At 39.5% G+C, this 27756-nt stretch overlaps 1 protein-coding gene and 2 non-coding genes across 5 annotated transcripts in view; all 3 read right to left on the reverse strand.

Annotated features, from left to right (window-relative positions):
• Nucleotides 1-61: 61 nt before the first annotated feature.
• The window catches only part of CKAP5 (cytoskeleton associated protein 5), a 103551-nt gene continuing 75856 nt past the window's right edge, over nucleotides 62-27756 (reverse strand). For all 3 annotated transcript variants that reach the window (XM_059931523.1, XM_059931525.1, XM_059931524.1), the window contains exons 25-44: nucleotides 27230-27424; nucleotides 26718-26853; nucleotides 25483-25571; nucleotides 23332-23457; nucleotides 21994-22143; nucleotides 21485-21688; nucleotides 21140-21275; nucleotides 20517-20710; nucleotides 19362-19534; nucleotides 18011-18184; nucleotides 17669-17789; nucleotides 8330-8509; nucleotides 7649-7836; nucleotides 6588-6663; nucleotides 5676-5864; nucleotides 5446-5583; nucleotides 4935-5018; nucleotides 4681-4840; nucleotides 937-1088; nucleotides 62-786 (exon numbers count right to left, since the gene is read on the reverse strand). In XM_059931523.1, coding sequence (XP_059787506.1) covers nucleotides 541-786; nucleotides 937-1088; nucleotides 4681-4840; nucleotides 4935-5018; nucleotides 5446-5583; nucleotides 5676-5864; nucleotides 6588-6663; nucleotides 7649-7836; nucleotides 8330-8509; nucleotides 17669-17789; nucleotides 18011-18184; nucleotides 19362-19534; nucleotides 20517-20710; nucleotides 21140-21275; nucleotides 21485-21688; nucleotides 21994-22143; nucleotides 23332-23457; nucleotides 25483-25571; nucleotides 26718-26853; nucleotides 27230-27424 — 3111 coding nt within the window. In that variant the 3' untranslated portion in view covers nucleotides 62-540. The remainder of the gene's footprint in view (nucleotides 787-936; nucleotides 1089-4680; nucleotides 4841-4934; nucleotides 5019-5445; nucleotides 5584-5675; nucleotides 5865-6587; nucleotides 6664-7648; nucleotides 7837-8329; nucleotides 8510-17668; nucleotides 17790-18010; nucleotides 18185-19361; nucleotides 19535-20516; nucleotides 20711-21139; nucleotides 21276-21484; nucleotides 21689-21993; nucleotides 22144-23331; nucleotides 23458-25482; nucleotides 25572-26717; nucleotides 26854-27229; nucleotides 27425-27756) is intronic.
• Nucleotides 17524-17619, reverse strand: LOC132371169 (small nucleolar RNA SNORD67). Its single transcript, XR_009504792.1, has one exon. It is a non-coding gene; the product is annotated as a small nucleolar RNA SNORD67 (small nucleolar RNA).
• Nucleotides 20921-21031, reverse strand: LOC132371168 (small nucleolar RNA SNORD67). Its single transcript, XR_009504791.1, has one exon. It is a non-coding gene; the product is annotated as a small nucleolar RNA SNORD67 (small nucleolar RNA).

The raw sequence follows: 27756 nt of genomic DNA on the forward strand, positions 1-27756 counted from the left end.
CCAAGAACAGGTGATGGAGAGCTGCCCAACACTCCCAGATACGGAGCATCCTGGGACACAGTTATAGTTAATGCAAACTTTATTTATAAAAGAAGACTCTTAAATTAGTTGTATCATGCCATGCATTCATACAGAATACAGTGACCCTTCAGGGCTACAAGGAGAAGAGCTCACAAACTCAAAGGAAAACTAGTAAAGCGTTTCTAATAGTTAAAAGCTAGGAAAGATTAGGACAACTTTACAAATGAGCAATTAAAAATAAAAGAAAAAGGAGATGGAAACTAGTCTGAGCTGAGAGCAGGGCAGCTGTTTACAGGTCTGTACACTAAACTAAGACACAGACAGTCTTCTAGAGAGGCAGGGGGCTGGCAGAGAGAAGTGGAGGATGTGCAAAGACGTGTGCCACGACTCCTCCCCCAGCTCCACGGTATGATACATACGACCAGTTTGTGTACACTGGGCCTGCCAAGGCCACTTTAACTATGAGGACTCCTAGTTTAGTAAACTAAAGCTGCAGGGTGCCAGGGGAGTGGGGCGGCTTCACTTGCGACTGCTCTTTATTCTCTCCAGTCTTTTTTTCAAGTCATCAATGTTAGCTGTGGAGGAGGAGGATGTAGTCATGGTTCCTGAAGAGTGAGTCTGGTTGGAATCCAGGTCTGAATGCTGGTGCTGCTCCCGTGACTCCCGGAGCTGAGAGAGTTTGCTGTGCAGCATGTCTGTGGAAGAGGCAACGGTAGGAACTGCTGGTTTGGAAAGCAAAGAGGTCAACGGAGGTCGGTCATCTTGCTGTTGAAAGAAGAAGAAACATTGTCCAATCAGGTCAGGATGTGGCTCTGGAGCAACATTCACTGAGGCTGGGACACTGCTTCTCCGGCCAGCCTGTCCCTGACCTGGTCATCGCCCTCCCTGCCCCACACAGAAGGAGAGGAGCAGTACCTTTGTATTGTCCAGACCACATCGCTGTCGCAGGATTTTTAGCCTCTCCAGATAGACAGATGGTCCCACCTCTTCTCCATTTGTGTTACCTATGGAGGACACTGTGCTTGTGGGAGTGGGCACACATGTCACTTCCATCTGGGGGGAGATGCCTAAGTAGGAAATGTAGAAGGAATATTCAGATATACACCCCCCCACCCCGACTGCCCTCATTAACCTCCCACCAAAGGGAACAATTTGGGCCTTGAATATCACCACTGTACTTGAAGACTAAAAAAATCCACAAGAATCTACCTGGAGTTGGTGATAAAGGGTGCTCTGAAATATACAAGATGCGCTTAATGAGAACTTCCAGAACTGATAGAGGAGGGCACTGAATGCTAAGTTGGGCCATCCATCTACATCCTGAGCTATGCAGGGGTTGTATTCTTATAATCCCACAGCTGACCTGGGCAATCCAAAGAGCCTAAGCTACTCCTGAGTATATGGTAAGTGCCCAAGTGAAGAACCTAAGGACTTTATTTTATTTTACTTTTTTTTTTGAAGAATTATTGCTATTTCATCTTTATTTTTTTGGGCTGTGTTGGGTCTTCGTTGCTGCACGCGGGCTTTCTCTAGTTATGGCGAGCGGGGGCTGCTCTTCGTTGCGATGCCCGCGCTTCTCATTGCAGTGGCTTCTCTTGTTGCAGAGCACAGGCTCTAGGCATGCAGGCTTTAGTAGTTGCAGCATGCGGGCTCAGTAGTTGCGGTGCGCAGGCTTCAGTAGTTGTGGCTCGCGGGCTCTAGAGCACAGGCTCAGTAGTCGTGGCACATGGGCTTAGTTGTTCCGCGGCATGTGGGATCTTCCCGGACCAGGGATCGAACCCGTGTCCCCTGCGCTGGCAGGCGGATTCTTAACCACTGTGCCACCAGGGAAGTCCCCCTAAGGACTTTAAATGTTTGCAAGAATTAGACTAGGTTTGGACCAGGTGATACACAGGGCAAAGCTCTTATTCAAACTGGGGAGGACAGCAAGGAGCTCAAGGCTACTGTCTATTCATAAGGAAGAGGGGTAAACTGCGGTGTCCAACAAAGGAGGGGTAGGAACTGGAGCATCCGAGATTAATATTCTGGCAGTAGAGGGGAAAACCAAAACCAAACCAAACCAAAATCCATCACAGTTCTAAATTTCTGAGAAGGAACAATCAAAAAATGCAGGCATTTAAAATATCCAGTTTGACATCAATGAAAAGGCATTAAATTAGTCAAAAGATAAAGTACTGGGAAGAAAAACGGTAAACTGACAAGTAAAAGAGGTTACTCTAGGGAAAAAGGAATCTTTTAATGTACAGATGAGAACACTCTGAGAGGAGGGTGAAAAATGAAGACTAATGCAAAAGGCAGCAATAAGAGAAGACTGAACACTTTAAGGCATTCAGTTACCAGTGGGGTTACATGCTTGTGCTGCAAATGTTGAACATCACAAGAAAGGACTCTGGAAATGAGAAACGGAGGCTCTACCCTGATCAGCTCAACCATGGGATGTCCACATGTGGCTACTGGACACTGCTTGCTGTGCTTCAAGAAAGAGACTCCAAAAAAAAAAAAGGAAACAGACTCCAGGTCTCGGAGAGGGGTAATTTAGGTGTTAAAAACAAGAACAACTATTGGAAAAACAAACAAAGGGACTTCCCTGGTGGTCCAGTGGCTAAGACTCCGCACTCCAAATGCAGGGGGTCTGGGTTTGATCCCTGGTCAGGGAACTAGATCCCACATGCATGCCGAAACTAAAGATTTCACATGCTGCAACGAAGATCCTGCACACGGCATCGAAGATCCTGCGTGCCGCAATTAAGACTGGGCACAGCCAAATAAATAAATAAATAAATGTTAAAAAAAAATTAAAAAACAAAGAAAAAACAAGAACAACAAAAAGAAACAATTTAAGAGAATACAATTGACGCTGCAGCCTAGAAAGATACATGGTGAGAGAGAACATGACTGGAATCTGAAAACCACAAAGGAACAGTTTCACAGGCAAACAAATTTTAGAATGTAAAAGTAGGTGAGCTTCACGGAACTCAGAAAGAACTAAATGCAGGACCAATGTGAGGGCTGTACTCTATATGATGAGGGAACTTTAGCAGTTGGGTCTTTTTTTTGGTTTAAGGCTCTTGACAGCTATTTTTTGTAACTGATACCACTTAAATCTTCCTTTTGTCCCTAGATCCTTGAGCAGTAACTCACCAGTATAGGCGTTTTCACTGGGGGGACAGTAATATTTCAGCTTAACATCAGGATAAGCATTCACTCACATATTAAACAAAATACCTACTGAGTGCCCACCACATGCCAGGCAACAAAACGGACAAAAATCTTTACCCTTGTGGATTGACTGATTGATTTGCCACGCAGCTTGTAGGATCTTAGTTCCTTGACCAGGGATTGAACCCAGGCCCTCAGCAGCGAGAGCACAGAGTCCTAACCACTGGACCGCCATGGAATTCCCACCCTTGTGGATTTTAAATTCTAGCACAGACGGACATCACACAATTAATCTAATAAACATTATGTTACATGGTGTGTTAGAGGAGGTTATGTACTATGGGGGGGTGAGGGGTAGGTTGCAAATTTTAAATGAAGCCTCACTGAGGCAGTGACAAAGATGTGGAGGAAACAAAGACTCGTGGAGAAGAGCAATCTACATGCAAGAAACCACCAGTGCAAAGGCCCTAAGAAGGTGTACGCCTGGTGCCTTCCAGGAACAGCAAGGGGGCTGCTGAGGCTGAAGTGGAACAGAAGTCAGAGAGAGTAGGAGAGAGGCAGTTCTAGAGGTATCAGGGGACCATATCATGTCAGACGTCACAGGCCTTTCCTGTAAGGCTTTTTGCTCTGCTGAGTGAAAGGGAGAGCTGTCTTGACGCTATGTGTGGAAATGACTACAGGGAGGCGAGAGTGGCAGCGGGGAGACAGTGTAGGAGAGTGCTGTAATCCATGTAAGAGAAGATGCTGTTCAGACCAGGGCAGTGGCAGTGAAGGAGATGAGAAGTGTGGGTGGATTCTGTGTATGTTTTGTAGGTAGAGCCAAAAGGATTTCCTGACAGAGAAAAAGAGAATACTCAAAAGCTGGGGGTCTGAGCAAACTAGAAGGACAAAGTTGCCATCCAGTGAGATGGAGAAGAATGCAAATGGAGCAGGTTTTGGGGGATTATCAGGAGCTTGGTCTTTGACACGCTGAGGTTATGATGTCTACTATACCAGAAACCCCGCGAGATGTCACGCACGATCTATCAGCAGAGATCAGGAAGGAGGTCTGAGCTGGACATTGGACAAAATTGGGCTTTGCTGGCATAGAAATGGTATTTAAAGTGATGAGAGTAGATGGATTAGTTAAGGGGATGAGAGTAAGAAAGAAGAGAGAATCATGGACAGAATCCAGGGGGACGTCAACATTAAGAGTTCAGGGAGAGGAAGAATCTGTCAGAGAGGCCAAGGGGGAATAGCAGCGAGGAAGGAGGAAAGCAAGAGAGCACGGAGGACCGGGAGCCCAGGGGAGAAACTGTTTGAAGGGTAGAGAATGTTGCTGTTGCCAAACACTGATGATGGGTCGAGGCAGGTGACTGAGAGTTGACTACTCTCTGCATCACTGGTGACCATTAAGTACTGAGGTGCACGGATATAAATGTAAACCCATCAAAAACCTCCAGTTGCTGACGCTGGGAGCTATTTTGAGCTTATTCCTGAAGCTACCAGAGGAAACCATACCTGTTGAAATGGGAATACGGCCTTTGCCCTCCCTCTCCATCTCAATCACCCGAAGGCCTCTCTCAACATAGCTCTGGAAGAACTGTGAGGAATTTTTCAGAAATGGTTCAATGTCAGCATCTGAATATTTCTTCTTATATTCATATAACTCTGCTAGGCCCTGGTTAACAAGAAAAAGGAAGAGGTGGGGATGGCTGTTAGTGACTCTTTTCCATAAAGCAGATCCCTTTCCCTCTCAACCCTTTCCCTCTCACCTCTTTAGTGTTCTCTTTAGAGCCAATCTTCTTAAAAATCTCAGCTAAGAAATCATTCACTTTGGCCTTTGATGATTTTTCATCCTAAAGACACAAGAAGGAATGATTGGTTAGACCTGAGTTATTAATTAGGAACCAGTGGTTGGATAAAAACTGAAAATATCTCAAATCTAGACCTTCCAGGTATGTTCCTGCAAATAACAGAAGCACCAGTGCTGCAGGAGCTGCAGCAGAAACATTAACAATCTCAGGTTTTCAATTAAACTTGATAAGGAAAGTCCCTCCCTAATTAGAGCTCACAGTGGATTTATCTAGGGACCAGTGCCTTAGGCACAGACAAAGACACCTTTCTTAGGAACAAAAAGCCCAAGGTTATAGTTTATATTTGAAAACGTCAAGGTGATTGGACCAATCCCTGAGCCTTCATCTTAGGCCCTGAGAAAGAAAGGCTCCGGTGGCTTATCCCTTTGACAAGATCACATCCCTCAATCTTTCAAGTCAGGACACTCACAATTCGAGATGCTCCCTTTTCTGTTTCCTTATCAGACTTGCTCCCGGTCTGGTCCATACTGTGCTTCATCATCCGGCAGAGGTGGGCCTCCAACTCTGACTCATTCTTGTTGTCAATCATTGTTAGGTGGTCTAGGATCTGAGGAAGAAACGTGCACATTCAATGGCAGCGATGCCACATCTGTGAGGTTCTCTCAAGCTCCCTTGGGAATGGCTGCTGTTCTCACTCACCTTGGGCCCTTTTAATTTGCATAAAGTGTGCAGCAGCGTTTTTAGGGTCCTTATGGGAAATTCACTTTTGCATTGCTTTAGTTTCTCTTTGGGGAAGACCTTCATGAAAATGTGTATATCCAGAAGAATTCTGTCCAGATTAATGCTGTTGATGGTATCAGGCAGTAGTCGAACCATTCTCCAGAGACACTATTGAAAAAAGAAACAAAAGTTAGAAGGAGTCACTGAAGAATGAGAATAATCTCTGTCACCATTCATTTCCCCTAAGCTCTGGGATCACTTCTAAAAGATGGTCAGGGATATGAATGTGGCACCTCATCTTTCAAGTTCAGCTGCTAAACACGAACAGTTTTATTTACTTCAACCATGTCACTGGCTAACATGTGACGAGCCATCTACCTGACCATCTCCATTCCTCCTTCCCACTCCCTAGAGATGGGGCCCTAAATGATGAGAAAATGTGGAAGTTCTGTCTTGGGTTTGTTTGGTACCCGAGAGTAGAGTAGTTCATATTACCTAATCAAATCTAACCTGAAAAAACAAAATATCTTACACTATTACAGTATAATAACAGTATTATAATGTTACAGATGTGTTCATTTGCTCTTCTAAAAATAGACCAAAACATTATAAATCTATACATATCTTTTCCCCCAAAAGAAATGAAATTTGTCTCATCAAACTTCTTGCCTTTTGATTCTAGGAGAACTGGTGAGATATTTACAAAATAGCTCTTCCTTTTCACCGTTTGAGGCCAGGAATTTTTTAGGCCTGAACTAGGGGTATAAATTGGAGGAAGGGAAAAATGGAGAGCAACTATATTTTTCAGGTGTGCCTTGACTGATTTGAGTTAGTTCCAACTCCTCTTTCCCCACACTTTGAAAGAAAGAGATCAAATTATTTCAACTTCACCTTCATAACAAGCTCTGAGAATTTGGGAGAACTGGCTGTTGCTAGCAGGCTGTCTTGGAGCAAAACAAGTAGGGCGCTAGAAAACAAACCCAACACAACAACATTAATAAGTTTCAAACCTGCATTCCAATTAAAATCAGTAATTGAAATCCAAGTGTAATTTACAATAGCCAGATCATGGAAGCAACTTAAATGCCCATTGACAGACGAATGGATAAAGAAGATGTGGTACATATATACAATGGAATATTACTCAGCCATTAAAAAGGAACGAAATTGGATCATTTGTAGAGACGTGGATGGACCTAGAGACTGTCATACAGAGTGAAGTAAGTCAGAAAGAGAAAAACCATTATCAATATTAACACATATATGTGGAATCTAGAAAAATGGTACAGATGAACCAGTTTGCAGGGCAGAAATTGAGACACAGATGTAGAGAACAAACGTATGGACACCAAGGGGGGAAAGTGGCAAGAGGGTGGTGGTGGTGGGATGAATTGGGAGATTGGGATTGACATATATACACTAATATGTATAAAATAGATAACTAATAAGAACTTGCTGTATAAAAAATAAATACAATAAAATTAAAAAAAAAAAGAAAGCCAAGTGTAAGAATTCTTCATCCATCTGAGAAATTGAGAGCTCATGGATTAGGAATTGTCTTTGATTACTTGACACTCAGTCATTAAGAAAATAAACATCATTTAAGCTTTTTAAGTTACCACTTGGTAAATGGTAAAGCTTGTCACTATTTTTTATTGTCACTGGTAGCTGAGAAAGAAAGAAATGTACATGAAATGTACACAGAAGAGAAGGTAACTGACAAACTCCACAGTCCTATTCTAGAAAACTCATATAATACTGGCTAGTTTACTGAGTTGTTAACTAGCTTTAACTGCTGTCTCAGGTTGGAATACCTTCTCTTGAGGAAGAGAAGAGTAATAAATCAACTTATCAGGCAAACCTAAGCTTACAACTGATCTAAGTGCCACCTGGTTTCTATGGGTAGACAAAAGAGGCTGTTCCAGGCTCTAATGCTCAGAGTACAGATATACCTCAGGATGTTGGTCTGGTCTGACTTCTCCAGAACTTTCACCACCAAGAGGTTCACAGAGCGGATCACCTGTTGCCCTTCCTCCAGATCTTCAATTCGAGAATCCAGCATTAAGGTGATGAGGCCATGCATCAGGTCTTTCAAAACTCCAGTGGAGGCCTCTCGGGCGAGGCTTTCTATCTGAAACAGCTATCCAATCATAATTGCGTTAGAGAGGCATGAAACTCAATATACAGATCAAGGAAGATAAACATGGGTGGCATATTCTAATAAATGATTATATTGTATTTATAAAAATTCAGAGTATTAGGAAAAAATAAAAATCACTACACTCTCCCAAACTGCCAAGAATAGCCAAAATTAATTGGTGTGCTTCCTTCCTGTTATAAAAGTATTTTTAATGTGAGTAGTCATCTGTGAAAAGCCAGCTAAGGCCCAACCATGACTGATGAAGAAACTGGCAGGAAGCAGAATTTCAGGTAGTCTGTAAGTATCCTAACAATAAGGTAAGCTGGAGTGTTGCCCAACATCCACTGGAAGTAGCCAATGGCTGACATGTAAAACTCCACAAATGACATATGTTTCACATGTTTCACTGGAACATCTGAACCAACTCAGGCCTGAGAACCTGGGTGGGATGAGAGACTGAAGGGAAGCTCATGATCTGCAGAGGTGTCCTTACCGAAATCATGTTGCCAATGATACAGCTATACAACTTGATGATTTCATCCTTCTCCAATTTCTCATCTGCCATATGTGTGTTGTAGATGAGTCTCAGCTGCATGAACGTGGCTATCAGAAACTGATCAATATGGCCAGACATGGCTTCTGCTTTGTCTTCCTGTCTCAGGACCTCATCGATCTGATAACAAAAATCCAAGATGTATTTGCCAAGCTTCATACTTCTAAGTAGCAGGAAGATACTGTAAGTCTCTGTAATATTTATTAGCAAAGCACTTCTAATATCTTAGCTTGAAAAAACCCGGTCACCTTACATATAAATAACTAGTCCTTAGGGACTCAATCATTCAACAAATATTTACAGAGCAAGACTATTAGGTGAATTAACTGCAGCTCCTAAGAGGCTCACCATCTAGTTTAAGGAATAATAATCCTTATGTTTAAATGCTAATTTATTAAAGAGAGTGTTTTTATACCCGTTATCTCATTTGATCATTCCAACAGCTCTAAGAGGTAGACAGGACTGAGAGTAAGATCTTCATTTACCATATGAGAAAAGTGAGGCTCAGTAAGATCAGACTACTTAGTTCAAACTCAAAACTCAGGTTTCCCACAACTGGATCCAGGTTCTTTTTAGTTCAGTAGACTGGTTGTCACTAATGGTAAAATGTTATTTACTATGGGAAAAACATGTATTTCCTATTCACTACTGTAAAAAGATCTTTATTTTTATGATTACATAAATTATACCCTGAGACAATCATGCCAATAATCTTCATGACCATCCTTTCATGCAGGGCTGCTATACTGCACAGCTCCAGGGGTCACCATTTATACAGACTGCAATGTGAATAGTGCCCTCTGGTGTTGAGGAAGCCAGTGGTCCTACTTTCATTTCTTTATGCATGTATACCCATAAGCACATACAATTTTATATAACTGGAACTGTTTAACAATTCTGTTTCAACATGGACAAAATAAAAACAAACATATATTTTTTTGGAGGGGGGCTTACTCTTTTTCCAAGGTAATTAACATCAACAACCTGATATATATTCTTTCATGTTCACAGAATCATTTATAACCACACATGCACATATAGATAGGGTCAAGGTTTAGGGCACTGTTTATTCCATAAGAATATTTATAGTACATACACTTCTCTGCATCTAGCCTTCCTAACAGAAAATTATGAAAATTCCTAAAGTCAACAGAAACGGTTCTATTTTTTTTTTTTTCAAATGATGATGAAAGCTCGATGGTATTCACATTGCTTAATTTGTGTCATGCTTTATTTATTTATCTATTTATTTATGGCTGTGTTGGGTCTTCGTTTCTGTGCGAGGGCTTTCTCTAGTTGCGGCAAGCGGGGGCCACTCTTCATCACGGTGCGCGGGCCTCTCACTGTCGCGGCCTCTCTTGTTGCCGAGCACAGGCTCCAGACGCACAGGCTCAGTAATTGTGGCTCACGGGCCCAGGTGCTCCGTGGCATGTGGGATCTTCCCAGACCAGGGCACGAACCTGTGTCCCCTGCATTGGCAGGCAGATTCTCAACCACTGCACTACCAGGGAAGCCCAAAACGGTTCTATTTTTAAAGGCTGCATAATAGTCCACATGTGCACATACCAAAACTTAATCATTCCGACTGTTTCAACATCTTTCCAGTTTGGATATTTTGTCCACTATAAATAATATTACAATAAACATCTTTGTGTATGTATATCCCAAGGTACTTGTGTTTTAATTTCTAAAAAAAAAAGTGTGCCATGGGACTTCCCTGGTGGTCCAGTGGTTAAGACTCCATGCTCCCAGTGCAGGGGGTCTGGGTTCGGCCCCTGGTGAGGGAACTAGATTCCCGCACGCAGCAACTAAAAGAGCCCGCATGCCGCAACTAAAGATCCCGCGAGCTGCAACAAAGATTCTGCACGCGGCAACAAAGATCCCCGCATGCTGCAACTAAGACCCGGCACCGCCAAATAAGTTTAAAAAAAAAAAAAAAAAAAAAAAAGTGCACCAAGAGTTTAACTTTTTAGGCTGAAGGATGAAACATTTTAAATTACGGTATAATATATATTACTATATTGCTTTCTTTAAAAAGGCACTAACATGTAATTCACATTTCTACGTTTAATGTATGAGAGTACTGTTTTTTCAGCGTCTCTATCAGCTGTATGTTTTATTACTCATTTTACTTTCTGTCACTCTGATGGTTTAAAAGTGATTATCTTGGGAATTCCCTGGTGGTCCAGTGGTTAAGACTCCACGCTCCCAATGCAGGGGGCGAGGGTTTGATCCCTGTTTGGGGAACTAAGATCCCGCATGCCACACAGTGCGGCCAAAAAAATAATAATAAATAAACAAACAAACAAATAAATAAATAAAATAAGTGATCATCTATTGTTACTTTAATTTGCGTTTCTGTGGCGGGGGAGGTGCTAAACATCTTTTCATGTGTTTACTGGCCATTTGGATATCTTCTGTGATTTGCCTATTCATATCCTTGAATTAGTTTTTTTTCTATTAGGTTCTCTTTTTCTCAAGAGTTCATAAGAGTTCTGTTTACTGTCGCTATTAATCCTTTATCGGTCAATATGGTCATATGCAAATACATTCCACAATATAACACTCGTTTATTGACAGTATATGGTAAATTTCTCCAGATTAAAATCTTAAAATTTTTAAATGATCCAATTTGTCTTTTCTTTTTAGGTTCTGGGTTTCCTTCCTTATTTTTTAATGGTCTCCCTAAATTCCTTGGTTATTTCAAAAAATTTGGGAGGGGGATCAGTTGTTTCAAGTTTCTACAGGGTTACATGTGTGTTATCTTATCTAAAAAAAAAATCTCTTCCACATCTATGGTTGGTTCCTTCTTCATCCCTGATACTTACATTTTTGTTCTCTAATCAGGCTCGTACAGGATTTTTAATTTTAATTTTTTTTAACAAGAACCTGCTTTTAGATTTATTATCTTTAAAATCTATTTCATGAATTTTAGCTTTATTATTACCTACTCTCAAATTTCTTTTGATTTATTTTTTATTTTTTGAATTTCTAAGTATAAGTACTAAGTTCCTTTATTTTAGCCTTTCTTCAATAATAAATGCATTTCATGCAATATATTTTTCTGAGTTCAGTAGCTTCAGAGTATAGCTGTAGAGTGAAATGCTTTCCTTCACTGCTAAGAGTTTTGATTTTTTTTTTTTTTTGGTGAAAGAGTTAGTTAGGAGGATGTTTCATACTTTCCAAGTAGCCAATATTTTTGTGATATTAATATCATTTACTAAAAATTTTGTTGGGTTATCAGCAAAGAATTTGGTCAGTATATCTTTTACTTTTTGCATTTGTTAAGAGATTTTTAATGACTCCTCTGCTCTAAGTTTCCTTCAGATGTGAGTCTATTTCTGGGCTCTCTGTTCCATCCCAATGGTCTGTCTGCTTTTCCCCGGGCCAGGACTACACTTACTTAATTACAGTGGTTCTATAATCACTGTTGATACCCAGTGATGTAAATCCTCTCCACTGTGTTTTTTTTTTTTTTTTTTTTAATAAATTTCTTTCTTTCTTTATTTTTGGCTGTGTTGGGTCTTCGTTTCTGTGCGAGGGCTTTCTCCAGTTGTGGCAAGCGGGGGCCACTCTTCATCGCGGTGTGCGGGCCTCTCACTATCGCGGCCTCTCTTGTTGCGGAGCACAGGCTCCAGACGCGCAGGCTCAGTAATTGTGGCTCACGGGCCTAGTTGCTCCGCGGCATGTGGGATCTTCCCAGACCAGGGCTCGAACCCGTGTCCCCTGCATTGGCAGGCAGATTCTCAACCACTGCGCCACCAGGGAAGCCCTCCACTGTGTTTTTATTTTAAAAAATTGTCTTAAAATAAAACTGTCTTTGCTATTCTTAGGCCCTTTGATTTCCCATATAAATTTTAGAATCAGCTTCTCAACTGCAGAAAAAAAACTGTTAAGATTTTGATTGGAATGGCATTGAATTTACAGATATTATTTGAGGAGAAGCTGGCATTTTTATAATCCTGAATCTTGAGAACATAGTATATTTCTATTTATTTGGAAACGCAACAAAATAATGTCATTCAACAAAACTTAAAAATCTTCTCTGTCAAGGTCTTACATATTATACACTGCTAGATTACTCCTAGGTACTTTAATTTTTTGTTGCTCAGGGTTTTATTTTTTTTATTATGGTAAAATATATATAACTAAAATTTACCATTTTAACCACTTTTAAGTATACAATCCAATGACATTAAGTATATTCACAATGTTGTATAACCATCATCCCTATTTCCAGAACTTTGTCATTATCCCAAACAGAATCTGTACCCATTAAATAATAACTCTCTATCAACCCTCCTGCCCTTGGTAAACTCTATTCTAGTTTCTGTATTTGGCTATTCTAGGTACCTCAAATAAGTGGAATCATATAATGTTTGTCCCTTTGTGCCTGATTAATTTTATTTAGCATAATTTAGCTTTCAAGGTTCATCCATGTTGTTGCATGTGACAGAATTTCATTCTTTATGACTGAATAATATTCCATTGTGTATATATAAATTTATATACACATCACATTTTGTTTATCTGTTCATCTGTTGATGGACATTTGGATTGTTTCCACCTTTCGGCTATTGTGAATAATGCTGCTGTGAACATTGGTGCACAAGTATTTGTTTAAATCCCTGCTTTCTAAGAGGGGATCTGGGGATCTTATTGTAATTCTATGTTTAACTTTTTGAGAAACCGCTGAACTATTTTCCACAATGGTTACACTACTTTATGTTCCCACCAGCAATACACACAGATTACAGTTTCTCCACATCCTGGCAAACACTTGCTATTTCCCATTTAAAAAAAAAAAAAAAATCCTAATGGGTGTGAAGTGGTATCTCATTGTGGTTTTGATCTATATTTCCCTAATGACTAATGATGGTGAGCATCTTTTTACTTGTTTATTGGCTATTTGTGTATCTTCTTTAGAGAAATGTCTATTCATGTCCTCTGCCAATTTTTGAACTGGGTTTTGTTTTTTTTGTCATTGAGTTATAGGAGTTCTTACATATTCTGGATATTAATCCTTTCTCAGATATATGATTGGCAAATATCTTCTCTCATTCTATAGGTTGCCTTTTCATTCTTGTGATAGTGTCCTTTGATGCATACAATGTTTTAACTTTGATGAAATTCAATTTAATTATTTTTTCTTTAGTTGCCTGGTGTCATATCCAAGAAATCACTGCCAAAATCACTATATGAAGGTCTTCCCTTATGTTTTCTTCTAAGAGTTTTATAGTTTTAGCTCTTATGTTTTTGATCCATTTTGAGTTAAGTTTTGTATATGGTATGAGTCCATCTTCATTCTTTTGCATGTGGATAAACATTTTTCCCACCATCATTTGTTTAAAAGAGAGTCCTTTGCGCACTGAATGATCTTGTCACTCTTGTCATTCAGGTCACTAATTCCGTTTCTGTAGTGATCATTATCTCCTTCAGTCCATCTACTCAATTTTTTATAACTCTAAAACCATGGTTTTTTTGCTTGGAAGAATCTTTCTGCACCCCATGCCCTTCCCCATTGTGGTCATCTTGTCTCCTTTAGCAATTTCATTTTGCCAGGACATTGCTGTTCTGGTTATTTTGTTTTATTCTTCTTCCCAGTTACTGGGTGCCTTAAGGCATGTTATTACTCTTTACATATTCAAGATTCAGTATTGGGTCTACCTTTTGGAAACCCTCAACAATGGTAATAAATGGGAGATAGAGCGTTTCTGCCCTTGTAGGCTTGTGGTATGCCAACTGGCAAGCTGTCAGTCGTTTGGCAAAGTACCAAGAGCCGGCATTTCTGCTCTTTGGTCTCTAAAGGTACAAAAGTCAGAGACTGCCAGGCTCAGAGAGTGAATTCAGCCTTTTTGTTCAGCTCCCTGTAGCTCCTTAGGGGCAAAGGGAGAACACCAGCTACTCCTATTAGCACTCACATGAGCCACCGCTGCCCTTTAGGGCACCTACCGATCTCCACAGATGAAGAGAGATCTCTCTCCAGGATTTCTGGTGTTTTGATCCTCTTCTCTGGGCTCTGCACTATTGAACCTCAGGTTTTCCTTAGGCCCATATGGGAAAAAGTCTTGTACTTGTACCAGATAGGGCTTGAGATTTGCTTAGACACTTCAGATACTACCCACCAGACCCACCAGCTCCTCCTGCTCAGAAAAGGCAAATGGGTTTGGACTGAAGTTGATAGAGAAAGGCAACAGGGATGCATGCATTCAAGTCACTATTTTCCAGACTCCCCGCCATTTGTTTTCTTCCAACAGCGAAAGCGTTAACAGGAGACTATTTGTCAAGCAACATCAAAAACCTTGTGCTGGGATTCCGGTTCTGCCCTTCTGCTCAGACCTAACACAGCAAAGACGTATCTCTTGATTTCCAATCTCTCAAGCCTGCTCTTCCTCCATCTTTCCCCATCTCCGTACACAGCACCATCATCCACCCAGTTGCTCAAGCCAAACAGCAAGGAGTTACTATTGATTCCTCTCCTCCCTTACATTTCATATCCAATCTATCACCAAGTCCTGTGGACTCTACCTCTGAAAGATACCCTGAAACCATTCACTTTTCTTCCTCTCCACAATGATCGTCCTAGTGCACATATCTTTCATATGAATTTTGACCATAGCTTCCTAACAGTCTAACAGACCTCCCAGAATCCACTCTTGCCCTGCCTATAATCTGGTCTCTATGGAGTGGCCAGAAGTGACTTCTTCCCCAATTAAAGTAAGTTCAAACATTATAGAAACGTTGGAAGTATAGTAAAAGAACTTTTTAAAATCCTGAATCATTTGCAAGTTGTCAGTCTGATGCTCCATGACCCTCTTGATACTTCAGCATATATTTCTTCCTTTTTTTAAAAAAAAAATTTATTCATTTATTTATTTTGGCTGCGCCGGGTCTTAGTTGTGTCACGCGGGATCTTTAGTTGCAGCATGTGCACTTCTTAGTTGTGGCATGCGGGCTTCTTAGTTGCAGCATGCAAACTTAGCTGTGGCATGCATGTGGAATCTAGTTCCCAGATCAGGGATCGAATCTGGGCCCCTTGCACTGGGAGCATGGAGTCTTACCCGCTAGACCACCAGGGACGTCCCATCATATATTTCTTCTTAACAAGACATGCTCTTTCATAATCATGATACAAGGATCAAAATCAGAAATACTGATGTTACTACCACCTAATCCTCAGGCTCTATCCCATTTTCTCCAGTTGCCCCAATTATGTTCTTTATAGCGAAAGGCCCATCTAGAATCATGCACTCTAGACCAGTTCCCTCAGTCTTTCCTTGACTTTCTTCACCTTGAGATTTTGAAAATGTCCCTCAATTTGCACTTGTCTGATGTTTTCTCATGAATAGACGACATCAGGAATCTCAGCGAAGTAATGCAGAATTCCCACTGGATCCTATCAGGTGGTACATTATTTCATTTTGTCATATGATTGATGATGTTTACTTCGATCACTCAAGGTGGTATCTGCTAGGCTTCTCTACTGTCAAATTATTCTTGGTATTTTGTATTTTGGGGGTACTTTTAATATATTAGTCCTTTGTATTTTGTGGAGAGGTATTATGAAACTATGTAAATATTCCATTTCTCTTCAAATTTTTAATTAGCTTATATGTGCATGGACTTGTGATTTCCTAATTTATTAAATTCAATACATTTACAAATTGTATTGTTTATGGGGTTATAACTCATTACTATTATTATTTATTTTGATGTTCAAACTGTGCTCTCTTCCAACAGGGAGTCTGTTCTAGTTGGCCTGTGTGTCCTTCTGACACGTCCCTACAATTCTCTGAGCCTATCCTTGCTGTCTAGCACAAGATACTCCAGAATCATCCAGTACTTTCCCTGATTCAGCTCTGGAATCTGCCACTTCTTAAGGAGCTGTTATTCCTTTTAGAGGAAAGTGGTATTTAGGAGACAAGATCTGGGGGTGCGCATTGCTGTTGGTGTGTTGCTGTTCTCAGGTTCTTTCAGTGGAAAGAGCTAGGGAATATATGTATATCATCTGTAACATACATTTATATGCCGCATATATACATATGCACATACATTTACATTGGCATTTATTTCTACATCTGTGTATTGAAAACCATGAGTTCATACTGACACATCTAATTCCGGTCCAACACCAGAGTTTCTATTTTCTTGTCCTTCCATATTTGTATCACCCTTCTCTGACAGTAAGAAACTTGGCTCCCATTTTCCTTATTATATTTATTTATTTGACTAATCCCTTTGTTTGTAACCAATCTCCCACCTCTGCCACCAGCTGTTCCCCAGGCCCACATCTTCTGCTTTGGCTCTGACTCCCTATTCTGAGCCAGCCGCATGCCGCCCTGCTCTCCTCCAGCACACATGGATGTCCTCCTCACCCTGCCTGGGGTCCTACATGCCACACTGGCTCCCCCCACGGACATCTTCCTCGTCCTGCTTTGGCTCTGATCCCGGCTGTGTGTCACCCCTCCTGAATGACAGCCTCCTCACAACGTTTGGGCTTGAAGACCCTCACACTGGGCCACTGTGGCTCTCTACTCCCACCCCCTTGCCACAAGGTAGGTGCCTACCTTGTTTTATCCTCCTCCTGGCTTTATGACTAGACTGTTAGGGAAGGGAAGCAGAGGAAGAAGAGAAAGGTTTTTTAAAAACATGCAGCTTCTTTTTCCTCAAAATTCTCTAATGGCTTCCCATCACACTTAAAATCCAAAACCTCCCTCAGGGCTTTTAAAACACCACATGATCTGGTCTCTATCCACCTCTCAAATCTCATTCTGTACCATTCTCTCTCTTGCCCACTACGTTCCAGGCACATGGGCCTGTACTGTTTCCTGGACCACACCAAGGTCATTCCTACCCTAGAGTTTTTGTACTAGCTGTCCTCTGCTTGAACCCCAACCACCAATCTAAGTAACTAGTACTTAGTTCCCTCTCTCCCATCACCCCATTTGAGTTATATTTACACAATAGTTACTATTATCTGATATTTTATTTGTTTGTCTCTGCCCACCAAAAATCTAAGCAAGTTCCATGAGAGCTGATTCCTACCAACTGCTGTTTTTCAGCCTCTGGTGAAAGAATGCAACTGTAAAAAGCAAGGCTCTATCACAGCTCTATCCTGTGAGGCAAGTGATGCCTGGCAGTGGTCCCTGTGCACTTTTTTCATCAGGGAGGTACTGAACACTGCCTGCCTCCCTTAATACTGTAACCAGTGTGCAACCATCACTATTACAGCCTTATAGCCACCAGTGGAATTACTGTCACGGGTAATACTCCCATTACCTGTGTCAGAGCTTGGATGCTTGTGTTGATGTCACCACTGGCTACTTGGGAGATAATGAAATTGATTGTGGATGCTGTATTACTGTGCATATCATCAAAGTGTGGAGAAACAGCCCGGATCCTAGAGAGCGGAGCAAAGGAAAATATTCAATCTTTATTTTAAGGTATCCCAATGAGTTGGAATTATGCAATTCCCCACTAGATCCAGGTTTTAGTAAAGAACCACTATTAGTTAGATAGTAATCTGTTCTAAAAAGTTCTAATTGCACAGAGAGCTCTTTTCAACATATACACTCTGATGATCATGAACTGCATATACTTAAATGAAATGGGTTAACTTACTTGGGTTCAGGAATAAGGACTGGTTCAAAAATGTCATCTAGTTTGTGCTGAACAAGTTCTGGCATTTCACATCGGACTGTACCATTGTCATTCTCAATCTCATCTAGATCCAGCTGGAATTCTCGGCGAACCATCTGGGCTGCCTCAGGATGCCCACTCATGCTTCGGGCTTGGCTAAGGGAAGCAAAAGGAGGCTCCTGAACTAAAAGAGACTTCTTAACCAAAGGGCAAGAGTAGCACTGCCAGCTGCCCCAAAGCTGCAAGACAGATGTTCAACTTCTGGTTTCAGCCCCCCTGAATGATTTAAGTCCTTGAGTCTAAGCAAGTGCCTTCAATGGGCAACAACACTGGTTCATGAGTATCCTAAGAGAGAAGACTGACTTGTACTTACAGTACTGCCAAGTTGTAAGTATTCTCTCTAGTTCACTAAAGCCAACAAACCTTGTATGCTATTCCAGTTGGGGCAGTAAATAATAAAGAATATTTATATTGACTCAAAGCTCACTATTTCTGGGCAAAAATTTAAGAAATATCTATCTAGACTGCCTGGTTCTTTTCTACCCATTTAACCAGTGTTTACGTTTTTCTAATTATAAGCATCGTCCCATGCAGTGTTCAGTAAATTTTATACTTGAGGAACAGTCAATCACCTCTTTTTAGGAATATTCACTCTCAGGTCAGGGCCAGCATTACATCCAAGCAATAGATATTCACAGTCTCCAAATTCAAATTGGTTAAAATTATACTCATGATATGATCCAAAATAGAGCTATCTTGCTTAGAAGGCAGTTTTTTGAGTCCCTAAGCCAATTCTGGGTTGCATGCATTTTACTCAGCCTTATCTGATGAATAGGAACCTGTGCACGACCAAACATAACACAAGGAAGAAGGTGAGCCCATATTTTAGCCACATGACATTGAGTTGACACTTCTGCTGGCCAGTGGACTTTCAGGGAAGGCTTGATTCATGGGATACTTGGACACCCTCTACCTGGTTATAAAGTCTACACCAATACCCTCCAGAGGGGATGAATCCAAGTCAGAAGTTAGAAAGATATAAGAGCCCTGCTAATGAGAAATTAGCAGGCAGTACTTACATCCTATAAGTGCGATACATAATTCTGTCCACGGAAAAGCAGTGAAAGAAGGCACAAGGCTATTTAGAAGTGGTTTTGAGACAAAGACAATGAAGACTGAAGGATTTAACATTTGGTTACAAGACATTTACCCAGACACTGTGTCATGCATGATAATGGCTACAAGAACTCAAGATTATGTTACAGGATAAGCTCTGAGCACACAAGGCAAAGTCCACAGAGATGCTCTCAGACAACTATCTCCATCCACATACTTGAGTCTGGAAGACATGTCCTCAGCTGGTCCCTTGCGTAGCATGTTGGTATTGGAGCTTATGCTCTGTGCGCGCTGAGGTTTCTCTTCCACCTGTTTTACTGGTGCAGCAGAAGGCCTCTTTGCTGACCGCTTAATCCTCTCCTCAAGCATGCTCATATCCTTTTCAGAAAGCTGTCAAAAGAGGCCAAATTTAACTTATTAGCACACCCCTCTACTAGAATATGAAGCGAATTAAAAACCTAATTGGAAGACCCAAGAATTAATATCAATTTTCATGTCAAAGCAAACAGAACCTCGTACATTAGGGTAAGTTTCCTTTCAAAACACTACATCATTTTAAAATCAACTATTGCTGAAACCTAATTTGCTATATAAGAGAACACATGAAAGAAGGAAAGGACAGAAAAGGAAAGGCTATGAATAACTACAAATAAAAAGGTCAAGAATTAAATGAAGTTTCCTCATTTTTTGGTGTTACCACTAACTAGCTGTGTCACTATGGGCAAGAAGCTTCACTTTTGGTCATCTGTAAAATTCCCATCTGCTTTATTTCCTTCACTGGCCTTGTAGTGAGGATTTAATGAGATTAATACAAGTAAAAATATATAAGCACAGGGTAAATACATGTGCTACTAAGAGGTAACTGGAGTGAAGAACAGGCCCAGCCATAGTAGTGATTGGCTCAGAGGAAGTAAGGAGTCAAAAGCAGAACCTTCTATGTTTGGAGAGTCTGGCTCATAGCTGCAGCTCAAGACCCTTTTGATCTGACAGATACCAGAATCCACATTATACACAAGTGAGTACTTGTTCACTAGAAAATAAATGCACTAAAAATTACTGAGGAGATTGCCAGGCAGAATTTAAATCCCAGACTAGCTCAGATTTCTTGATTCAAAAATAGTTTTCATCTAAAGCAAATTGTTATGAGGGGAATGCTCAGAAAAGAAAATCTAATTTCCAGTAAAACACAGCCTAAACGTCCTACAGTAATCAGAGACACCCTCAAAGGTTTATATGGATTCTAGGACATATCGATAGGTTGAGTTTTAACAAAAAGTGGTAAAAACTTAGAGTTGAGATGGCATGAAACTTGACACCTAAGTGATCTTGCAATTCACAACATGCTGAAAATGTTCAGAGAAAAGTCACTCACAGTTCCAATCAGTTTGAACACCTGATCCCCGTGTACATTGTACACTGTGACGATGGTGTTGAGGGCAGCATTGCGCACAGCGTTGTCGCGGTCTCCTATGTGAATCGCTATCTCCTTTAAGGCTTTTCCTGGGGTTGGTTGGCAAACATTCATGCCATAGGACTCGACCAGACACCCTAGTTCTTCTAGGCACTCTGGGGAGAGAAAGGCTAGATTAAGGAGACTCAACAGAGATTTGGCATAGAGACAGACCTATCTTTACTAGATACATTTTCCCTGGCATACATGAAGGTCTAAAGTCTTATTCTGGCTCTGCCTTGAATTCTTCCTTGTTTACTGCCTTCTATAAAATACACAATGAAACAATGGTGTTATAGCAAGGGCTCCTAGAAGAAAGAGATGCCTGTGAGTCAGATGGCCCCTGTGCACTTGATTTTGTCACCAGGGTGGTACTGAGCAGTGCCTGTATCACCTGATACTGTGGCTCCACCAGTGTGCAACTCATCACTCTCACAGTCCAAACCAGAAGGTTAGAATCAAGAAATTTCCTGGTTCATCTATAAATTATTTCTTTTAGAGGTCACTGTTGCAGACGTAGGGCTCAATTTAAATTGTTGCTTTACCTGCTCTCTGCTTAGAGTTTTTGGATTTGGTTCCTTCCATGATGAAGGGGAACATCTTGCTGGCTGGGTAGACAAGGCACATCCGGTTCAGGATGGCACGGACATCTTTACGAATGACATCCTTTGGTTCTCCGACCTAGTCAACAAGGAAAATAATGATTAAGTGAGGCATTTTCTGAGTAGCAAAGGTACCCCCTTGTGTGTCACTACACCTTGAAAGAATAAAATGAGCGGTGGAAGGTATCATCATCATACAATAAATGAAGAGGGGAGAGGGAATAAAAGTATAGGAACTGAAGTAGCTGGGAACTTGAGTAATCTTCCAAAGTGAGAACAACACATTACCTTGAGGATGAGATAGGGGATGAAGGAAGATGCTTCATTCTCAGTAAGATGATACTCCTCCTCACTCAGCAGGGTGAAGAGCAATTTTAAATATTCTAGGGCTTTCATTAGGACGCTTGTATTGGTGTCAAAAAACCGCAGGGTAAGCCACTTTAAGATAAGATCCAGGCAACCAATGACACCCTCTTTTTCACTCTCCAAGTGCTTGAAACAAAACAATACAAAACCCTCACAAATTAGACTGTATAAAAATTTAAGTTCTATTAGGCAAGTAACTCTCAAATTTTACTGCAGTGCAAAAAGAAAATGATAGATTTTTAAGCCTCCATTTAAGACCCCAAATTATAGACATATAGTCATTTATTCTATCACATAATAAGAAAGCTCTAAAAACAGAGAACATGGTGTATTCCAGTTCCTTCTCAATTCATGCAAACTTCCGATTATTTCACAGGGCTCAGTATTTTCATGCCTGAGATTCATGCATATTTATTTTGTTGCAAACTTACATCAACCATGACAGCAAGGGCTTTGTTGTGATGCTGAAAGTCTGAGTGAAACATCTCATCTTGTAACCATTTAGCCACACAGCTAGACATCTGAGTTTTTAGTTGCTCAATGTATTCATCCCGCGGAGTAGTAAAATTCCACTTCAGCACCTGAAAAAAAACAGTGAAAAGGAGCTGTAAGGTGTTCAACTGAAATGTGGTAGAGAACTCTAAAGCAGCTGCAGGAATCAGTTTAATAGGATATTTTTAAATTCACCAAGATTAATGTATAATTAAGTATGAATGCAAAATGTACTCTCAATCTGTCTGTCATAATTCTGGAAGCTTAACTCTGAAAATCTTCTAGGAATAGAATTTTCAGCAATTCTTACTAGAAAAATCAATGATCTATTATTGTATAACATGGTGGATACTCTTGGTACAATTTTAATAAAGGGCAAATTTGAAATATCTACCAAAATTTTAAATGTACATATTATTCTAGGAGTTTAATATAAATATACTTACATATGTGCACAAAACCTATATTCAAAGATGCCTATGGCAGTATAGCTTATAAGAGTGAAAGATTAGAAGTAACCTAAAATGTTCAACATAGTGGGTTGAGGATAAAGAAAGGTACATACATATGATGCATCAATAAACAGAATGAATGCATACATGCGTGCAGATATGGAATGATCTTTAAGATATATATTTCAAATACCATTAAAAGAAAAAAGTAAGATTCAGAACAAAGAGTATGGCACGTTCCCATCTGTGTAAAACGAGGGCTATATATTTATATATATATGATTGTATAGGTATGGAATATTATTATTTCTGGAGTAATACACAAAATAACTGGTAATAACATCCTTCTTGTGTAGGGAGACTGGAGTGGGAGACATGCTTTTCATACTTTCTGTACTTTTTTTGTATTGTTTGAATTTTTAAAAATTCTAATGTATATATTTTGAAAAGTTTTAACTGATTAATAAAATCAAAACAACATCAAAAGCAAAATGATCAAACTGGCCATATATAGTTACCAAATCTATCTTTTAAGGTGTCAGGTACAAGAAAAAATAAAGGAGTAGCATATTACATATGTGTAGTTGATAAAAAATCAGTGACTACTTTCCAGTCTTTGATTCTAAAAGCAAACAAAAAAACCCCCCCAAAACCCTCCAAAAATAGTCTTCCAGAAACAAGATATAATTTATAAGCAAAAGATTCAGTTAATTATTAGATATTTCACAATGATATGAATTTCAGACAGAAAAATTATTCTTGATTACAAAACGAAACTAAAACAAACAAGCAAAAAACTCCTGAAGATTCTTATTTCTTCCTTACCTTTAATCCTTTCTCATCTTTCATTCTTTGCTCCTTTCCATTTGGAACAACAATAAAAATAGGACCAGATTTGTCTTCATCTTCCTTTAAGCTGGTTTTGCTTGGCACTTTCTTTCCTTGTGCAGTCTACAACCAAGGTACAGGGAATACTGATTAGCTAGACTACTTCTTGGGAATTCGCTGTTACTGCCCAGCAAAAGGGCACTATATAAACCAGAGACACCTTTCTATATCATATTCCAAATGAAACAAACAAATGAACCACAGAATCTTGCATTTGATATGTTTGTGTACAGCTTTTCTAAAAATGTTTCTAATAGCACTCTTAAGTAACTGTTGGTTAGTCCTTGGGCTGGCATGTGATGTGGTTGGAAAAGCTGCTATTATATATCACTGGTCTGGGTTACAGGCTATTTTTGTTTCTTGGATAGTTCTTTTAAAAAAATTATTGATATAACTGACATATAATGGATAGTTCTTTTCTTTCTTGAAATCTTCAACACTGTTTATAGCTTTCCATATTAATGACATTTTGAATGGTATTCACACATTTCACATAATTGAGAAAACTTTTCTGTTTCTCTGTATATAAAATATATCTCTATAACATTACTATAACTGGAGACCCTTTGAACCTGTTTCTAGAGAGAAATTTGCTAGAAACATTTTAAATACTTAAGTTACTAAGGTGGCTTTTAGGGACTTCCCTGGTGGTCCAGTGGTTAAGAATCCATCTTACAATGCAGGGGACACCGGTTCAATCCCTGGTCAGAGAACTCAGATCCCACATGCTACGGGGCAACTAAGCCCGTGTGCCACAACTACAGAGCCCACGCGCTCTGGAGCCCCCGCACCACAACTGGAGAGAAGCCCGCGTGCTGCAACGAAAGATCCTGCGTGCCTCAACTAAGACCTGATGCAGCCAATAAATAAATAGATAGATATTTTTTTTTTAAAAAGTGGCTTTTAAAAAGAATCCAAGATTTAGAATCTTTGTATCAGATGGAAAGAAATTGTGAACACATTGTATATATATTTAAGGTAAAATTTGAATTTCATTACTGGAATTATTATTATATTATAAATATAGCAAAAGTCTGCTATTTTTAGTAGGCCAGCATTTCTTTCTAGTTCAAGCACTTAAGTCATTCAGTCAAAACAAATGTGAGATCATTTATGTGAAACTGCTTCGTAAACTGCAAAAGACTGAAAAGAAAGTGGCATTAAGAACAGAGTCAAAAATACTTCAAAGCACTTGTGATCAAAATACTGAAATAAGCGTTTGTTAAATATGGGATGAGGAGAGGGAGAGGGACAGGAAAAGAACAGCTTCACTGGATAGTTCAGAAGAGAATTACCCATTTAAATTAACTCACTGAGTTGAAGGACCCAAGCATAGGGAGGGAAAATGAGTAACAAATATTTAGAAGAATGGCCACAGAGTGCCCCTTCTATAATGTGGATGTAATAATAAATGTACTGGATAATAAAACATTTCCTACTCTGCATACTTTCATCAGTTACATGCAGTTAATGAAATAGTTTTCTCTATTTAGATTTACTATTAGATTTACTACTGATTGCACAGTTCCATAATTTTCCTTTTGTAAGTATTAAACAGTCAATTCTCTGAATACAGTGACAAGCTCTGAATCTTGATATAGAAACTGATGACAATTTGCTGTGATTCAAAAACGTAATTAAATGAAAAACCACCCAGGGGATATTTAAGGTCGAGCATTTGAAAACATTTCTTTAAATTGTCCAACTCTGCATGGATGCTAAAAGGACTGGTGATGCATCCAATCCCATTGGTGTGAGGACAGAAGATACTTCCTTTTAGTCTAATCAGAACACCTTCTAATATGATGACTTAACTGCCAAATTTAAAGGAAGTTGCCTACTACTGAAAATCTCCCTCAAAGACCTGGATGACAGAAACCCTGGCAGTAGCTCTTGAGAATAGGAGTCTTTGTTTTGAGGTAACATTAAAAGTGAGCCACAGAAACTTGTATAAATAAACACTTTATAATTAGATAATATCAAGAGTAGTAATAATCTTTCATATGTAATATATCTTTGCTAAAAGAATGACTCAGTGTATAAAACACTTAAAAGCAAATCTACATCTAAGTTGCAGAATTAACATACCTTTGCTTTAGAGGAAACTCCTAGAGCTTTGGCCTTTTTTGGATCAGGCTTGGGTTCTACAGTGCCAGAAACAGAATCTTCAACAGGTGCTTTGAGAAAAAAAAAGCACGTACTGTAAATACAAACTCTAACTAATATCACTATATTCTGGGCAGGTTAAATATATAATGATGGTGAGAAAGCCAGTAGTTTTAAATATATCTATTAAAAAAATTATTTTTATTTTATTTTTTTGAAAAGTTTTTTTTTAAACAAATGTATCCATTTTTAAAGCGCTTTCAGTTAGATTTTTTTCCTAATCTTTTTTCTCCTCGATTTCCTCATGAAAATTAATTCAGAAAATCTACATCTCCTTTATCAACATTTAAACTGCAGTTTAAAACCATTTTCTAAATAGCAGTTAAAAAACCTTTTTGTTAGACTGATACTTCCTTAAGGGAAGAGTCTATTATCTTTGATACTATAGTAAACTATATATACCATATAGCAAGATCCCAATAAATGTTATAACTGAATATATACTTTGATACCAACAATTTTACACATGTAAAATTTCTAACTTTATAGCATCAATAATTTCTACCCCACTAAACAGAATATTATTATTTTGTTTAAGCAATAAGTCTAGAAGACCAGTGGTTACAGGTTAGTGTTCTATTTGTACATTTTGGAATTTTAACATTAGGATGAAGAAATCAAGAATTTTCCCTTGAAGAAGTTTAGTAAATATTAGAATGGATCAGCAAACAGCCAAGTGTAGTGGAAGGGGAACTCATTTATGAATGAGTTAAGCAGAGGTCTCTGCTGGTTCAGGCACTGGCTGGCTGTTTGGCCTTGTGCAAGTCACTTAACCTTTGGTGTTCCTTACCTGTTAATAAAGAGGGTTAAGCTAGATGGTCCCAATTCTCCTTCTAACTGTAATATCCAATAGCAGAAAATAGTTGTGGAAACCTTAGAAGTAAGACTGAGCACTTGCTTTCTGGCGTATTTCATTGTGATACTCCAAAACTCCTTTTTGGAGTTGGAAATCAAATTAATCATCCTTAAACCCTCAGCACAGTTCCTGGCATAAAGCAGGTAACCTGACAAACGTTTATGAAAGGAGGGTAAGGAGATGGAGGGAGGACTTGGGATCTAAGCCATGAGGAAATGTGATTAAAAAATGAAGGTTGGATTTCTTTAAGAGTTCCCTTGGCTATTTCCTTCCCCTTTAACCCTCTCAAAGTAAGAGTTACCTGAGGCAGGCTGGAATTTGGCTGGAGCTGATCCTCCCACGGGTTTGGAAGTTGCTTTAGCAGGTGCAGCGGGCTTGGCTGGCATGTTAGCTTTGGCTTTCTCTAACATGGCCAACACCTGATCTTTAGAAGTTGGCTAGGGAGACAATATAACAGAGGTGAGAGGCCACATAAACGATATACTCATGCTATGCTTACTAACAGATCTGCTGTCAAAACCTTGAGCTCCTAGTTTTCAAATACCAATGAAGTAAGGGAGGCAGCACATAGTGCAAGAGAAGTAACACATTATGAAGTCACAGTAAATTAGCTGCCATTCTAGAAGGTCACAATTTTCATCCATGCAAAGGCAGCAGGTTCTTTAGAAGTTCTACACTACTAAATATTTTATTTCTGCTCTCATTGGGATTTCAAGTTGAAACTCATAGGAGGTAATATGATCTTTTGCCTATATAAATTCATGTTCAATATTTTTCTAAATGGCTTTTAACAGCAGCAACAAGTAGTAGTACTTTTAGTTTCCCAGTAGCCTTGGCCATTTTCTCATATCCTAAATGCATCATGAAGAATGGCAAGGCATCTTGGGCCTTCTTTCGCACATCTCCATTGCGATCCTCTAGGCAGGAGTAGAGGTGGGGAACACAAAGGATAAGGTCTGTGGGGGTGGAACGGAGAGTCGGTAGTTTCTCAGCCAGCCAGCCCAGAAGCTGCCAAAAGAAATAAAGACCAGTTACACACTGCATGTAGAAAACTGTCATTATTTATGATCTTCAGCTTAATGATTTTATCAGTACCAAACACTGAATTAGTTCTCACACTACAACTTTCCAGTGTGAAATCAGTCATTTCCATTGTCCAATGAAATGATAACACATGCAATGAAGATAATCAGCTAAGATAAGGACACAGTTTTTTGGACCACATTTGAGCATTAAGTTATAAAGTTTTAATAGTTCTTAATGCATCTCAAACTTTCACTTCTTTTTTAATTCTAAGAACTATTCAGCTAGAGAAGATGCAAAATATTTATTTGATCAGA

This window comes from Balaenoptera ricei, chromosome 8 (genome assembly GCF_028023285.1).
Source record: "Balaenoptera ricei isolate mBalRic1 chromosome 8, mBalRic1.hap2, whole genome shotgun sequence".
Classification (NCBI taxonomy): Eukaryota; Metazoa; Chordata; class Mammalia; order Artiodactyla; family Balaenopteridae; genus Balaenoptera; species Balaenoptera ricei.